The following is a 17,935-nucleotide window of genomic DNA, read 5'->3' as shown; positions in this document are numbered from 1 at the left end:
CCTCACCACAACCCCCTTTCAGGTAGTTGTAGAGAGCGATATGGTCTCCCCTCAGCCTCCTTTTCTCCAGAATTTCACCAGTACATATTGACTCAGAGGAGCATTTAGGAGAAAAATCATGTCAAATGCAGTTTATCCTGCAGAACTCCAGTCCCCAGAAACAAAGGTAGGGCTGTGAAATATGTCTGAACATGAGCAGCTCTAGAAATCCCTCCTCACCTGGAGATATCCCCCTTGATAAAGGCAATGACCTGGGTCAGGAGCATGGAGAAAGACAGATGTCGTTCAGCTGGAGTGTTGCAACCTCCTGCATATAAAACTTCCAGGGAGAGACTCCAGAAATAAATAGAATGGCAAGCTGCCAAGTTTGGGGTAGATTTGGGTCTTTTTTCATAGTCAATGACTTCAAACTCCTTGATCTTAAAGGTGCATGAAGCAGAGATGTTTTTTGTTCTCTTAAAATAAATTTTAAAAAATATGAAAGAAGACAACAGGAACTACACCAATGGTTTAAAAAAAGTAATAATAATAATAATAATAATAAAAAAAAAAAATCAATCTCCAAACCTAACTTTATTTCCCTTTTAAATTAACAGCAGTGCTATTATTTCTGCAGGCAAAAGGTTTCAGGTTAACAGCACAGATACTGAGTCCCTCTGTGATGAGAAAGACAGATTTTGCAAAGCAGTCTCTTACCCTTAGGAAAATACAACTGCAGACTGTAACTTCTTGCCCACAGGCCACCAAAAGAGCAGAACGATGGTACATGTTTTTCTGCCAGCCCACATAGCAACTTGAGGTGATACCTTCTATGTTTCATTAATGCTGCACTGAGCCAAGTGATCTCTTCTTCCAATGCTAACCACAAAGCCATGACTGGAACACTGACACATATGCAAAATAACTTTCTTCTCTCCACCACTTTCTTGCCCCAAAGGTGAGAAAGAATTTGGTCCAAAAATAAGATTAGCTTAGCACACTGATGGATAAAAAGTTGATGCAGGGCAAAGTAGGGGTGCAGAATCAAAAGACCAATTATTTAAGACTCTTTGGGTAAAAGGAACATGTGGGAAAACATGGATAAATAGCCCTGAACTGTTGCCTCCAGGCACAAGCTGGCTTCCACAGATCCATCCTGAGTGCGACCTGTGCTAAAAACACAGCATGGACTCCCTCGATTCGCCTGTCTGCAGAGCCAGCATTGTTACAGCTGATTTATTAATGCAGTCTCACAGCCACACCACATCCCAAGCCAGTCCAGGTGTCTAATCCTGCAGCAGGGTTTCTTTGCAGAGATAAATAGTTTGAGGAGAGGAAAGGGTGGATTTCCTACTCTGAACCAGGGTGAGCAACACCATCTCCTGCAGAAATGGGTACACTTGAAGAAATCCATTATTAGTAGCCCACATCCTTCGACAGATCACATCTCTGTCGGTCTCCAAATCAATCAGCTCAGAGATGAATCTTTATTGAGTGCCAAGATGCTATTATAAGTATTACATACATATTAATCCAGGCAGCTTGAAGGAGATGTCTACAGACTGCCAACAGAAAATCCATCAAAGTAACAGGATCTCGTTAGTGCTGAAAGAGACACATGATTTATCTTTATGGGTACATCTTCATGACATACCACTTTGCTACACAGAGTCAGGCAAGTTATTAGATTGGGCTGTTAATAGCCAATTTAGCTGTATCACTGCCTTAGCACAGGGCTCCACATGCTCTGCAGCACTTACGTTACCAACACTTGTTCAGAGAATGCCTAGTCCACCTGCTTGGTGCCTTCTGTGCTATGCAGACAGCCTTCACAAAACTGAACAGCCAAGGTCGTTTCTAACAATTTTTAGCATACAGGAAGACATGATAAAATTAACAGCAAAATGGCAAAAATCAAAGTTAAAAAGAAAAACAGAAAGGATAAGAAAAGTACCATTCAACTGTTTGTGTTATATGCAAACACCTAGGGGAAGAACTGCTATGACAATTTTATTGTTTGGGTGAAATTGACAGTATAGTGAAGAAAATATTTATTTAATTTTTCATTTATTTGGGCAGTTTAGTATTAGCCAGACCATTCATTTAAAACATTGCATGCTTGCTGTCCTCAGTCACCATGGCCTATACTGCCTGAATAAGCAATTATGGACAGTAATCCCAAATCCCTTCTACTGCAAGCCCAATACAGCTCTGGTACAGAGAAGGAGGAGGTATGGAGGTACACAAGCAACAATACATTGGGGGTTGCCCTCTAAACTATGCATGTCTCCATGTAATGCCACCACATGAACACGAAGACAAGATGAAAGACAGGGGAAATTTCTCTATAGCAGAATATCCCCTCCAGTATCATCCAGTTTCCACAAGTACTGATCTTACTATTAGAGGGTTTTTTCAGAAATTGTGGAAACTACTACAGTCAATTCCTATAAACACACCCAAATTGATAGGAATGTCTTGCTCCGGCCTCATCCTAAAGCCTCTTTCTTCTGTTCTTCACTACACTGTTAGAGAACTGAACCAGAGAATTTTATTACCAGCTGCTTGAGTGATTGATAGTATTTCCTGCTAATTACTCACATAGCAATAACAATAAAACTGTAGTGCTTGGGAGAAATAGCAGGCAGTCTGAATGTATTCAGTGACTAACAGAAATTTAGCTATTCTCTTGGCACTAGAGAGGTGGAGAGTCACAATTCTTGGAAGATAAAGTACATATGATGACACATTATTTGAAACAATCTCCTTTCACTAGAGTATTTTCACAAATAGCCTTGATATGTCTTAAAGGAAAAAAAAAAATCAGGTTTGAACACTAACATCCAAAGGCATAAGAGAGCAGAAGGATGGTGTTTTCCTAGTACTTCAGCCTCCTCTACAGTACAGCAAAACCCTCAAAGAGACAGAGCTCAGAGTGTGTTTCAGAGTGCTCATTTTCCTGCCAGCTGCAAAATATCCTCACCAGTCTTTAAATATTTCACAACTACAGTACTTAGAGCTACTATAATTATTGAAGCCCTTTTTAAAGTAATATTTTTTGCCAGTAAAGAATAGAAATCATTATAACTATTATCTTACTGAAGAAGTAGCCCCCGCAACCACAGCTACTAGAAAGATGAAACTTTTGCAATGCTTAGAATAAACACTTTGAAACAAAGATACAAACGCAGGCAGCCCAGCAGAAAGCAGCACTGAAAACGTGTCCTGCAACAGAACTGCCACTTGATGGCAGTGCACAGCATCGATCTTTGCACAGAACAATTAATCACAGTTTATTTTATTTTCCACTTCAGCACAATATGGAATTGCTTTACTGAGCAAGGCAGAGGACGAGCATTTGCAGAGACACCGCATGCAGCACAACCTTCAGAAGCAGACAGGAGGCACTGCAGATAGAATGCAGGAGATTTGAGAGGTTATTTGAAAACATCATACCTTCATCAAATCAACATCTTCATAACCACTACTCTCACATCAGCTTTGCTGTCAGAACTGCCTCTAGTCTAACAAAATGACTGTCAGCACTTTGTTACAGAAAATAAAGCAAGGACATGTATCCTGATGAGATGGGAAATTTGTTTGGTCATTCTAAAGCTAACATAAGACTATTTATGAACTCTCTCTATAAATAACATTCGCAGAGGAAGAGTAGTTGAAGAGTATTTTCATCCTCTTAAACACCAAGTCCTGATCTCTGTTGCTCATTCCTCCTGAGAGGAGGGGAGGCAACACTGTCAGCCAGCACTGAGGATGGGACACAATCTCTTAATGTCCTTCCAGATATTAACCAGCCCATCAGCTACCACAAGAAATAAAGAAACCTAAATTCAGAGCCCAAGACATACACATCACTTCACCTAGTTTTAATAAAACCCTTAGTGTGACAATACAAGCATTCCTTTTGCAGTTTCAGAAAACGGGCTGAAGCAATCTAATAGGTCCCCAAAAGAGAAGATCTTTGTCTCCCTGCTTTCCCACCCCTCTACCCCATACCAGCTCCAGCATCTTTCTCCTGGAATTCATATTATTTAAAGTTCACATGTAATGCTGCAAAGGGGTGGTGAGTTAAGGGCAGAATTTCAGACAAGTGCTCCAGACTAAGCTAGACCATTTACTGTTTACCAGCACATTCATACTCACAAAACAGGATCACAGAAGAAAAGATCAAATAGATAATTATGTGAGGAGGGCTTTGAACCCAAATCACCAGCATTTTTAGTTTCAGATAACATGGAAGAAGGGTTGAGAAAGGGCCACTGAACTGCAGTTTAATCAATGGCTTGTCCCGGAGGAAGGTGATGCTGATGGGCAGGTGGCCTCTTCTGACTTCTCCAGCCAAAGCTGCTTTCAGTAAATGCACAGAAGTGACCACTTCACAAGGAGTCCTACACTAACATGGCACAGGTCTCACGAGCTAGCAAACACCTCACTTAAGAGGAGCAAGCCAAGCAAACAGCCTCACGAAAACCAAACTGTGCAACCCAAAGTCTTCACTTAGGTACCCAGGAACTGAGAATCAGCAGGTAGCTTGCCAGAGGATGGTGCAGAGCTCAGGTGGCAGCTGCCAGGCACCCATTTCAACAGAAGGGATGGCTTCTTGTGTGATGTAGACCAGAATTTGGGAAGTGGAGGATGAAAAGAATCTGGATCAAGGACTTAAGTGACAAAAACTTAAAAGATGAGGTCAAGCACCATTTAGCAAGGAAACTATTTTGCCTGCAGAATAAAAGCAGAACCAGACAAGTTGCAATGTGCTCCTGTGAAAAAATCAGTTTATTCAGGCGCCCCAACTGACTTTCTTAAAACCAACCAAGAAGCAGGTTCTTCCACAAGTAACACAAGCAAATATTTTATTTGTAAAAGGTTCTCAGAGGCCTTCTACTCATTCATAATTCAAAGACATTTTGAAGGCAGGGCAGAAAACTAGTCTGTCATTAGGAAGAAATCAAATACCCAACAAATAAAAGACAAGACGTTTATCAGATCCTCTCACCACAGAGCTGAACTAAACATCAAGGCTGATTCTCCTCTTGCCTAAGGACCTTGAGAGAAAGTAAGACAGGGCTTCTGTATAGTGATTTTCATGAGAAATTCACACATCAAAAGCATGCGAGGTATGTTATACTTTTTCTGCTGGACTGATCTCAGATATTCAGGCATCCCAGTGGCCTTTGTCACCATACATGCCACTAAGCAAACAAATTCAGCGTTAGTAGAAGAGTAACTAAAGCACAGCTGCCAACCTTATGACAACATTTTACTGTAGGTTTATAAAGGTATTTCATTTTGTCCTTTTGTCCCTTTGGTAGAGACTTCTGAAGATCATTAATTATCTAGAACACAATAGTGCACAAGTCACACCTGAGATGGTTTCAGCCATGGTAACAAGCTGGCTGCCAGGCAGGCATGCCTGCACAACACCTTGCTGCACTCACAGACATGGGGAAGTACAGCACTTGGGACACACACTGCTGCCACAAGCCTCAAGCTCTCCATACTGTGAACTTTTTTCTTTACTCCTTTAATATTTATTCAAAAGAGGTTTTTTTCTTAAAACATGAACATCAGAGGTTATCACAATTGTTTTTCTCAGGAATACACAGTGCACTTCAGTAGGGCATCAATTGGTGTGAAATATGCAAGCGGGAGAAAAATATTACCAGCATTATCCTTTTCTTCCCATTTTAGATTAAAGCAGGACACACTGGGAAATCTACAGTAGTAGTTCATTCATTAAAAGAAGAGAGAACCTACTGCACCCAAAACCCAGGTTATATTAGGAGAGTCAATGCATTCTTTCTGAGGCTTTTGAAGTTCATACTTCATTAAGTTGCATGACATTTCGGCTTGGAAGTGGGAGCTCTCGTCTCTATCAAAACTCTCCTTGAGAAACTCTGCAGGTTACACAGCTCGTAAGTGGCAGTTTATACAAGAGACTCCATCCACAGACCTGATTAAAGACCAAAGTCAACGGGAGCATTTTTATCAATTAAGTGTTTGCCCTCCCATGCAATCAGCAGTTATGACACATTTGGGTTTGTCACTCCAAATAACATGGGCACACCTTAGACAAACCATGCAGAGGAGGAGCGCTGTGATTTAAAACAAGTTTGTTCCTCTTAATCAAAAAGGAAAAAGGAAAAAAGTTTGCAGCAATACATCATCCTTCTCCAGCTGCTAATCTTTTCCATTTCACACCCACTGATCATTATCACCATGAAGAAACATTCCCGTCTTAAAGGCAGATCCAAGGTTGTAGCCTTGGTAGTAATCAAGAGATGACGCTTAATGCTTCCCAACTTGTCCCCTGCATGTCACCATGTCACCCCAGTCCTGTCCCAACACATTCATACCCAATGCTGGTCTCAGGTTGTTGTTCTAAAAAAAAAAAAAAAAAAAAAAAAATCCAACATTGATTTCAGAGTGGCAGGAGATGCGACTGGGTTAGAAGAACGATCAATAACATTACAAAGATCCTATAGCTAGCAGAGGCTGAAATCAGATGCTATGCAGGTCACTTTTGAAGTAAGATCTTTCAGGACATTCTATGCAGCTGAAGGCTCAACCTTGATAATTCACGCACGTGCACTCTATATTTATTAAAGTTTGGTTAGAAATAAGGATACAGCTTGTGATCCTTGATCCTTTTGTAATTAAATCTCTTGCTGAATTGTCATGGTTTAAGCCCAGCCAGCAACTAAGCACCACACAGCCGCTCGCTCACTCCCCACCCACCACGGGAGGAAGAGAATTGGAAGGGTAAAGTGAGCAAACTCATGGGTTGAGACAAGAACAGTTTAGTAATTTAACAATAATAAAAAATTGTAATGAAAAGGAAAATAACAAAGAAAGAGAAATAAAACCCAAAGAAAGACAAGTGATACAAATGAAAACAATTTCTCACCACCAACCATCACCATGCCCAGCCAGTCCCTGAGCAGCAGTCCCCTGGCCAACCTTCCCCCTAGTTTTATTGCTGAGCATGATGTCATATGGTCTGGAATATCCCTTGGGTCAGTTGGGGTCAGCTGTCCCAGCTATGTCCCCTCCCAAATTCTTGTGCCCCCCCCAGTCTCCTCACTGGTGGGGTGGGGTGAGAAGCAGAAAAGACCTTGGCTCTGTGTGAGCACTGCTCAGCAGTAAGGAAAACATCTCTGTGTTATCAACACTGTTTCCAGCACAAATCCAAAACTTAGCCCCATGCTAGCTAGTATGAAGAAAATTAACTCTATCCCAGCCAAAACCAGCACATGAATACTCTGCTGGCCTCTCAATTAATGATAACATCTATAAAAAGATTAACACTTCACCTTTACAAAGCTCTTTCCCATTTTCTTTCTTTTGCCTGGATGTTACCAACAGTTGAGTTTAAGCTAAGTGACTAATTTAAATTATTTAATTTATAAACAGAGAACTTAATGAATCACAATAAAAAAGTCACTTAATAATAAACATCCATTATTTAGAGCATTGTTAACCCTTTTTTTCCCCTATCTGCGTACTCCTTGATGATCTGGATATTCCAATAACACATTGACAATGACTAGGAAGTACCTTACAATACTGAAGTTGAAATTTTGACTTTTGTTGGTAGAGAGATACAACTTTTATAAATAAGTGATGATCAGTGAGTTCATTGCAAGTATTTAACAAAACCAAACAAAACTGAATCTCCTGACTTCCCACCTCCCATGAACCAGACTTCTGCAACGCTCCCATTCCACCCCAGCCCTGGCAGCAAACGGAACAATTTGGTCCTTCAGCTTTGAGACCCTGGGCTTCCCCAGCACAAAGCCCCAGGCAGATCAGAAAGAAGTAAGGTTTGAAACACTGTCCTTCATCCACTATGCTGTGCCCAATAAGAGTGCCCATATCGATGGGACAGCACTGAAATACAAGAAGGATGCGGGTAAAGCCAGTTTTGGATTTAATCCAGTATCTGTATATTAATAGAGATGTCCCTGACTACAGTCTGAGGCAGGCCACCAAAGGACTGTCCAGCCACACAGACTTTTTTTGTGCATCCTGCAGTAAAATGCACCTGAAGAAATCAATGTGTCTTAAGGACCTTGTAGTACAGAGCCCCTTTTCCACAGAATATCCACAGCTCCACCAAAGACTATGTAAAGCACGATCCATGTAATCGCACACTGGGAAGAATACAACCCATGAGAACAGCAGCAACAGAAATCAGATACAATGAATCCAGCCAAGTGACAGTTGCTTTTTGTAACTGTGACCCATGCTAGTGAAAAAGCTGGGAGATAAAGCTCATTCTCTGTTAAAACCCTCCCCACGCTATGCTGATTATGGCTCTGGAGACCACATCTGCCTTAAAGTCAAGCTTGTATCACAAACTTTAAGACCACTGCTGTAATATGGAGAACTCAAACCATCATCACAGTTATGTGAACCACAGAAGACCTTGTCAATAAATTGTCCACTCTACTACTCCACTTCTTCAGAACATCACTGCTGGCAGCAAGACAGCAGCTCCTGTTAGTACCCCATCGAGATACCTGAGGAAGGAGGAAGTGGGTTTGAACATTTCAAATTCCCACCACCGGCTACAAAGTAACACTGCCACTGCCTTTTATAAGGCAATTACATGTTGATGGTGGTACAGATGGGATAGCTGCTTGACCTACAGCCTATTTACGCACCAGCATTAATGGTATTGCACCATGGTGAACATTCCCCGTGCTATATTGAGGAACGCTTCGCTGCCCTATCTCTCCTGGCATGAGCTCCTCTGCCCCATGACTGCACTGCTGTGAGCAGCACCAAGCTCCAGGGCCAGGACAGCTCATTAAACAGCATTAAGGGCAGGTAACGAACAGCTCTGGGTGTGAGATACAATGCTCCTGGGGGGACCAACTGAACGAGCCAGGGGCCATCTGTTTGCAGAGGTAAGGCTGAGCTCTTGTCCCAGCCCAAACCTGCAGCAATATAATGCTTAGCTACGGTTCCTGGCAATCTCATTAACCAGTGAACAATCAGGCAACACTTAAATGGGACAGACTTCTTTAATCACAAAAACACGACACTCATTATTATTACAGGATGTGTTTTCCACCTTATCTCTTTGTCTTTACACTTACAAAGACCAGTAGTCTCATCATTACAGGCTGTAGGACCTCCCAGTGGCCACAAGCTCTGCAGAGGCAGGACAGCTGATTTTTACAGAAGAGGCAAATAAAAGTCTAATCAGCCAAAAGAAGGTATCAAGAAGGATGCAGCAGATGGTCTTCTCTCTATTTATGTACACTGACTTGAATAATGCAAGAATCTTTATCTCTCTTTTAGTGTGTATGTGGAAGTACCATCTTTTCCATCACCCACAAAACTTTGGTCCCAAGTACACCAGACATCTCAGGTTCCCAAAACACTTTTCATAATGGTAAGGTATTAATCTGGGCAACCCAGTAATTATCAGAGGGGATAAAATGTGCTTTAGCTCTCTAATCGGCTTCCAGGAACTGAACTGGAGACATGATTTTTTACTTTCTCCTCCTAAAAGGAGCTCAGTAATGCTAATTATGATAAAAACAACTACCAATGGAGCTTTCAGGATGAAACTCATGCAAGATTTAAAAAAATTAATAAACAAAATTAAGTAATCTTGAATCTAAACTATTGGCTTAAAAGAAGAAGGGCGTAAAGGATCCAATGCAAAGGTATCAAGAACAAAAGGGTGAAATTTGGGGGAAGCCATTTTTCCTGAGAGTAGACAAATGTAGGGAGATCCCCTGACATGTCTGTATTGCCTGTTATTTCCAGTCGTTTACTTCACAGAGATGAAATTCCTTATGGAGAAATTCACAGGATACTGTTCTCAGTTATTTAAAAACGAGCTCAACAAGCATGTATGCAGAAAACGAAGTTGATATCACTTTGAAGAAGGAACCTGGTGAGGTTTGGCATTCACTTACCAATGGCCAGGCCACAAGACTGTTGTGTCTGCCTTTTGAAGAATAAAAATACCAGGAAGATACATCTTTCTTTATGATCTGCTCACACCTAACCACTCTCAGATGAGATGAGCTGTCAATTAACAACACGGGGAAAACAAAACTGATCTTAAAATGTACAAAGCAAACAGGAAGATTAAATACAGAATTTTCAAGGTCCTTGAGTTTCTCTTTTTGCATACACCCCCCCCCCCCCCTCTTCCTTAAGCTACCAAAATTTGTCTGTTTTGAAAGGCAGCTGATTGCTTATACACCTGGCCAGGAGAGGAGGAGGAAGAGAGAAAAGGGAGTCACTGATATATTAATAGCTGTCATCAACTTATTTGCATTGCAAAGAAACACTGAGTACCACATAATCATTATTTTACACTGGGCTACATATGACCTCAGCCCAGTCCTCCTCACTATCACGTGGGGATGAGGACTTTTAAGTATACCACTCCAGCATTACATATTAAATACAAACCCACACAAAATGGTGGGAAAATAAACTGAGTCAGAAGATAAGACTAGGAAAACAAAGCCTCAAGATTAGTTAAGTCATACACTGTTCAAAAGACAGGATAATTTCATCCTGCTTTCTACCGTTCATGTGTTTCTACTGTAGCATCTACATCATATATTCGCACAGAAGTTTCATTCTCTTTTAATGTGTCCTAAATTTAAATTAAGTTTCTTCAAAGTCAAGGTGCATTCAGTAGACTTGTGATTTAACAAAATTCAGGCAACACTTAGTTTCAAAATACAGAATATGGTGGTGTACTCCAGGAAAGTCATTCTCCCAAAGTCAGGTCACACTACGCAGTGTTTTAATCTTGCTTCAAACACAAGACTTAGTACAGTAAGTAGAGAATAAATTCCAATACAAACTTCCAGCTAGTAATTAAAAGTAGGCAAAATTTAAAAGCTTCCATAGCATTAAAGGTCGATATGATCCATTATCTATAACACACAACACTTTCTAAGATACAGGTCTATCACCAACCCTCATCATTTGTCCTTCCTTCCCCTTAAAAGCCATATTTGCAAGCAGTTTTCCCTTCAAATTTTCCATCGTTGCATCCACCTCTACCCTTGTTAGTGAGGTCTGTGGGTACAACCATAAGCACAGGAAGGCTTCATCAGCTAACCCTGCTCTGAACGTGGCAAGGCAGTATGGAAAGTAAATGGTTACAAGCCTGGCTGGCAGCTTTGGCACAAATTTAACACACATGCATACACCCCCACAAATCCAGGTCTAATTTGACAGTCCCCATGTTCTGCAACAAAGCTGCTATTCAAGAGCAAGAGGAAGCTTGTTCCTTATTAATGTTGCCATCAAGGTTACAAGCTTCCAGGAGGCTGACGTAAACCATTCCCTGCTGCAGCAGTCGCAGCATAGCCCAGCCGTTCACTGCTTCCAGTTCCTCCCTGCCACATTTAAAACTCCAACCAGAAAAATATTATCACAGTGGGCAAACACTGCACACTGGGTTGCCCTGTTTTCCACACAAGCGATTTCTTCTTACAGCCTCTCAACGCATCAAGTCACAAGAGCACAGCCACGCACTCCAGCACGCTTTTGAGAGGAAAAAATAAAAGCGAGGGGATGCCTGCATGGTGACACCATTACAGGTCACAAAACTTCTTTAAAATTGCCTGCTGGAAAGACAGAGGAGCTCTGTGACTTACCTGAGCATTACCACTGAGCATTTGCAACTGAACTAAAAGAAATAACTTATTTGGGGAGCAAAGAGAAGAGGAGCAGTGTCTCCAAAAAGGGTGGTGGGAAGCATTTTGTGTGAATACTAGGATAGGAAAAAACCGTTTAAGTTTTGTACTCACATATAATGGAGCTTGCTGTGGATTAAGTTTCATGACCTCAGAACACTGAAACAAAAAAGAAAAGACAAGTTTAAGGTATTTTTCATAAAATTTTAGGTACTTCTTCATAAGCTGCTTTAGCACCCATACATTACTTTTTCCAATAGTCACTTTTACACCATGATTTTCTATTTTCTCTCTTTCGGCTAAACAAGGATCTGTCAATTTTATTTTTTTTTTATTTATGCTCACATTGAGCAAAGACAACTCTCAAATGATTGGTAGAGCAAAGCACTCCTCACCTGAGCCATCGGCAATGTTGGCAATGAGGATGTCCCAAGTGAAATTCACTTCTTCACATCCATCTCGGTTCATCTTTTCTCCTAGCAACCCTCACTTCATATCTGCTTTTTATGACAATTATCAATCCTTAACTGCTATCTGTCCACCAATTCCCCCACTCCCACCCAAAAAATGTTTGTAAAGATTTGTAGCACACTCTGCTGCTGGAAAAGAGCAATTACTCTGTCAAATACTACCTTGCCCAAGTTAATTTGGTGCCATTTTTCCCCCTTCCACTGGATTGTTTGTTCAAGAAACTTTTCAAAACTACATAAAAATTAAACTATCAAAAATGCTCCTTGAAAAACTGAGGGAAAGCTTCCAGAATAGATGATGCTCATGATTCTGCATCAGCATTTTTCATAGTCAAAAACTACCATTACTCGTCCTACCAAGGTGATTTTAGTCAAGGAACTTTCCTCTTTCAGGTTTGCCCCTAGAATTTCTGTATAACCTGGTGAAAGTTATTTGTATTGAGCTTTGAATCAGTTGAACCAGAATTTCACTTGTATTTGTTTCTCCATTGCAGTAGAAAATACTCGCCCGGAACAAAAGCTGTAAGTTTTCATTTAATGTGTGTATTAAGAGGTCCAGGATCCTAAGATGAAGGAATGCAAAACAATTAAAAATGGAATTTCTGCTGTTGCTCATGTCTGCAGTACTGGTAATGCTCTGTAAATACTTCAAACCCTTTTTTAAGAGAGATGAAATACCACTCTGCTTTTCACACAAAAAACACAGGATCTTGTTCATACTTCATTCCTTTCCAAATCCCACAGCTTGCCTTTAGTGAGACAGAAATTAAACCACAGCCTAAGTTTTCTTAGCTGATTCCAGCTATCCTTGCTCCCTCACATGCTCTCCTTATTTTACAAAGAAGCATTTTTGTATCGGTTGCTTTAAAATGCCTGAGCTACCTGCCAAGATTGCTCATCAAACAGTCCCTCTGCAAAAGGTTCTCCAAGTCAGCCAGTGGACAGACAAGTATTTTGCAATAGTTTTAAATCTACTTCAATTCATACCTATTTTCAACCTCAAGATTCCCCTTCCAACAGCATGAATGCCTCAAAATGGTTATGCTTGATAGTTTTCACTGTATTTTCAGCTCTTACAAAGACTTAGTCATGAAAATAGGGGACTAGTAGCACTAGCTATCATGTGGGCAGGTGAGCTCCAACAACTGCTCTGCAAGCAATCCTCACTTGTGCCCTACAACACGCTCCTGCTACTCCAGTCCTACTGAGGCCTCAAAAAAAGAAAAGAAAAAGGAGAAACAAAAAACGCATAAACCCTGCCAATCTCCCTCATGACCTACCAGACCCTCCCTCTCCTATTCTGAACCCGGGCGTCTTGAACAGGGGTACCAAAACAATATCCAGCCAAGAGTGCTTATTGTATCTTATGGAAATTAAATCTTGGTTGGAAAAACTCCTTTTTATGTCCACTTCACATTTGGATTTTTATAGTCTTATTGCAATGGACCAATTCCCCCAGGAAGCAAAATTAAGACCTGTAGTCTAACACAGCAATTTGGTAGTATTTGGATATGACTTTTTGAAAAATATTACAGTTCAGAATCAAAACAGTTGTGTCTCAGATGATAATGTGTAAATGGAGTTAATACAAAGCATCATTTTCTCACCACATCTTTTCAAGTCTTGGCAAGTAACTGAACAACTTTGCTTTTTCCTGATAAAACATACAGTGTGATATACCTTCAAAGACAAAGAATCTATACTTTCGCATTTACATCAACTATTAGGATTACTCCTTGTCCCCAAAATTCAGTCATCATTCTACACTAGCAATATTACTACTGGCCTTCTATAGAATAAGGTGCAAGTTAAAGGATGCCACATGAAAAACTCAGGAAAACAGAACATGATAGGTTTGTATTTGCCCAAGACACCACAGGCAATACATATATTCTACTCAAGTTTCTCTTCACTCCCAAATAATTATTTTTTTAAATTTTTATCACCTATTTCAGTTTCTTGGTAGTTTGCTCTGAGGAAAGGAAGTTATTCTAAAGTACTCAAATATATTCCTCTCTCCTTTGTTATTTAACAGCTTTACCTCTTCCCTATCATGGTTCACAGGTATGTTATTGTCACTCCTGCCATTACACACAACAACTTCTGTGATCTGAAAGCAAATTACATCTACATTCAAAAAGCAAAACTAACAAGCACAAACTCAGGGAGGTCACACCTGGATTTCAACCACAGCTGTTTGCTTTGCTTCAGCAAACGCACAGGGCACCAGCCAGGTTCACACCAGTGCCTCATCCCTCCTGTTCCACTTTGTTTGCTCTACCCAGTCATCAAGCCAACACTTTCTAAAAAGTCTCATCCAAAGCCTTAGGAAATAAGGAGGAAGGCCCTAAGTGCAACCCTTGGGCATGCACCTAATCCCAAAAAGCAGTAGCAGGACCTAGACAGTTTTATTTTCCCCTCCCTGATGTAGGTTTGAGAAGCTGGGAGGTGTTCACAGGAGGAATCAGGTATCTAAGCTGGAACTTTTGTCTCCTTTTTTATTGACTGCTTCATTGGTGCTTTAGCCTACCTTTTTCAGCAAAACCATGGGGGGACCTGTATTACACCAAAATTAATGCTTCTTTCTGTGACATTAGGGTTGCAATGCCATAGGACTGATCAGCTGTGAGCCCCCTCCCTGCTTTCACAATTTTTATACAAGATGTCATTCTAGCACCTGCCACCAACACCCATCACACCTTTTTATAAAGGAGAAACCACAGGTCATGTGCTCCATCGCAAGGTCTGCTCTGCTGGGTTTATCCAAAGTGAGAAGCTGTCATGTTACACATCACACTTGATACACTCAAGACATTTTAGCTGAAAGTCCCAATGTGCGAACACTGCCCAAGCTCCTTTGAAGAAGTTTGTCATCAGTCCTTCTTTATGGAGCAGACAATATCAGTATTTGTAAGAATGTTCCTTTTAAGACCATTGGTGGAAACCAGTAAAAAGAGCTTTCCTATGCTGTCTAGCTCAAACAGGCTGCACTGAAGTTACCAAAGATCTGTATGAAACATCAGCTGCAGAAGAGCATGTCCTCAACAGAGCATTTAAGTTCCTGTAATTCAAGGAATAAAGTGAGATGGCATCCTCTGATCTTTGCCATCCAACAGAAGTGCAGACCATTTTGTCCTGTTCCATCACCTTCCTGGCAGATGCGTGATAGCAGCTGAGTAGAAAGAAATGAGAAAGAGGAGAAAGACATGTACAGATCAGGAAAGGATGGGTTGGCATTAAAAACTCCCACTGGGTAACACCTTTCTGTGGTAGAGTTGGTTTTGGCTGCAATGAAAGTGCCACAAGTCACAGAGTCCAAAACAAGTAAATAATTGATGTGTAAGGAAGGGAGAATATTGACGCTTCTCATCAAGGAAAAAACGGGAGGCCTGTGAGTTCAAACTCATGACCAGTTTTTGTTGGGTTTTTTTGGCAAGAGAAGTACACAGCAGCAGCAGTGAAATAAGGTGACACTGCTGAACACTTGGTCTTGTCAGACAAGAAAACAAAAATCCTGGAAATACTTCCTGCAGGAAGATTCCCCCCCCATCTTACTAGTTGGCCCTTACATCAGTAACTTAAAATGATTTCTCATTTCATAATGCACGTCACTCCAATTTTTCAAAGGATGCAGACTTAGTTTGCAAGGAGACAGGCAGGTTTGGAAGATGTTTTATTTTATCTTGTTAGGAAGTGCTTTGGCAAAAACATATGTGAAAAACTGAGTGACAGATAAGCCTGAATGACTACTCTGCATCAGCAAAGGACTAAATTTAGGTTTCTAGACAACTGAACTTCTCCAACCAGTGGGTAGGCAGGGAGCAGCCTCTGAAGAACTTTAAAAAATTTTAATACAGTAAGAAAAGGGAGAACAAAAGACAGACCATACTGGTCATAATCAAACCAAGATTCATAAGGACTCTAATATAGTTAATTAGCAAGTTGGACTACTTTAAGTGTAAAAATAAGGAATAAAAAAAAAAGGGGGGGGGGAGAAAAAAGCTAAACTGTGTTTTCTCCTATATTAGAGGAGCACATCCTTTAAGCTGATGCCTGCTCTGAGCCCCAGAAAGCAATTTCTATCTTTTTGGACAGGTAGCACTTGCTCTATCAGATGCAGTAGACTGCAGTAAGAATACTTGGCTGCCTTGAAAGCCAAACTAACATGAACAGGCAAATATAAATCCCACCTCCCCTGCCCAGCTCCCACCCAGCAAAAGTAGTCATGCCCTCATGGCAGCCAGCAGATTCTGCTCCAGTAGCAATTGCCTGTACGTAAAACATTCATATTATTTCCTGAAAATAGCTGAATCTTCTGAATTTCAATGTCTGGGACTTTTATCACACACTCTTGTATTGGTTTTGTGTGGCAAGGTTTTGGTTGCGGGTGGGGTTACAGGGGTGGCTTCTGTAAGAAGCTGCTGGAAGCTTCCCCTGTGTTCGACAGAGCCCATACCAGCCGGCTCTAAGACAGACCCGCCGCCGGCCAAGGCCGAGCCAATCAGCGATAGTGGTAACGCCTCTGTGATAACATTTTTTAAGAAGGAAAAAAAGTTGGGACGGCGGTATTCGGCAGCCGGAGAGAGGAGTGAGAACATGTAAGAGAAACAACCCTGCAGACACCAAGGTCAGTGAAGAAGGAGGGGGAGGAGATGCTCCAGGCGCTGGAGCAGAGATTCCCCTGCAGCCCGTGGTGAAGACCATGGTGAGGCAGGCTGTCCCCCTGCAGTCCATGGAGGTCCACGGTGGAGCAGATATCCACCTGCAGCCCGTGGAGGACCCCACGCCGGAGCAGGTGGGTTCCCGAAGGAGGCTGTGACCCCGTGGGAACCCCGCGCTGGAGCAGGCTCCTGGCAGGACCTGCGGATCTGTGGAGAGAGGAGCCCACGGAGCAGGTTTTCTGGCAGGACTTGTGACCCCGTGGGGGGCTCACGCTGGAGCAGTCTGTGCCTGAAGGACTGCACACCGTGGAAAGGACCCATGCTGGAGCAGTTCGTGAAGAACTGCAGCCCGTGGGAAGGACCCACGTTGGAGAAGTTCGTGGAGGACTGTCTCCCGTGGGTGGGACCCCACGCTGGAGCAGGGGAAGAGTGTGATGAGTCCTGCCTCTGAGGAGGATGAAGCGGCAGAAAATAACATGTGATGAACTGACCATAAACCCCATCCCCGTCCCCCTGTGCCGCTGGGGGGTTGGTAGAGAATCCGGGAGTGAAGTTGTGCCCGGGAAGAAGGGAGGGGTGGAGGGAAGGTGTTCTGAGATTTGGTTTTATTTCTCATTACCCTACTCCGGTTGATTTGTAATAAATCAAGTTAATTTTTCCCCAAACTGAGTCTGTTTTGCCCGTGACGGTAACTGGCGAGTGATCTCTCCTATCCTTATCTCGACCCACAAGCTCTTTGTTATATTTTCTCTCCCCTGTCCAGTTGAGAAGGAGGGGGAGTGATAGAACAGCTCTGGTGGGCACCTGGCATCCAGCCAGGGTTAACCCATCACAACTCTATAGCTATCCAGACACTTATCTTGCAATGTTTCTGAAATTGTATTAGGTTTTCCCCCTTAGAATAACACAGTGAAATCCCTTGCGTTTGCAAATTTGAAAGTAGGACATGAAATAAAAGTCCACATTCAAGCTCTTAAAAGCAACAGCGGTTTTAGACTTTATAAAGATGTGCATAGGTCAGTAAAATCAAAAGCTACTGAAGCCTTCTCAAAATGGGAAGGATACCTTTCTGCTCTGTTAAGTACTAAAGAATTAATACAGTGAGTTGTATTTAAGTCTCTTC

At 41.7% G+C, this 17,935-nt stretch overlaps 1 protein-coding gene across 8 annotated transcripts in view; it reads right to left on the bottom strand.

Annotated features, from left to right (window-relative positions):
• AKAP13 (A-kinase anchoring protein 13) overlaps positions 1-17,935 on the bottom strand; it is a 229,029-nt gene that overhangs the window by 149,592 nt on the left and 61,502 nt on the right. For all 8 annotated transcript variants that reach the window (XM_052807307.1, XM_052807309.1, XM_052807310.1 and 5 more), the window contains one exon: positions 11,796-11,840. In XM_052807307.1, the coding sequence (XP_052663267.1) occupies positions 11,796-11,828 (33 nt within the window). In that variant the 5' untranslated portion in view covers positions 11,829-11,840. The remainder of the gene's footprint in view (positions 1-11,795; positions 11,841-17,935) is intronic.

The sequence above is a fragment of the Harpia harpyja genome, chromosome 14 (assembly GCF_026419915.1).
Source record: "Harpia harpyja isolate bHarHar1 chromosome 14, bHarHar1 primary haplotype, whole genome shotgun sequence".
NCBI lineage: Eukaryota > Metazoa > Chordata > Aves > Accipitriformes > Accipitridae > Harpia > Harpia harpyja.
This window is presented reverse-complemented; position numbering and strand designations above follow the sequence as displayed.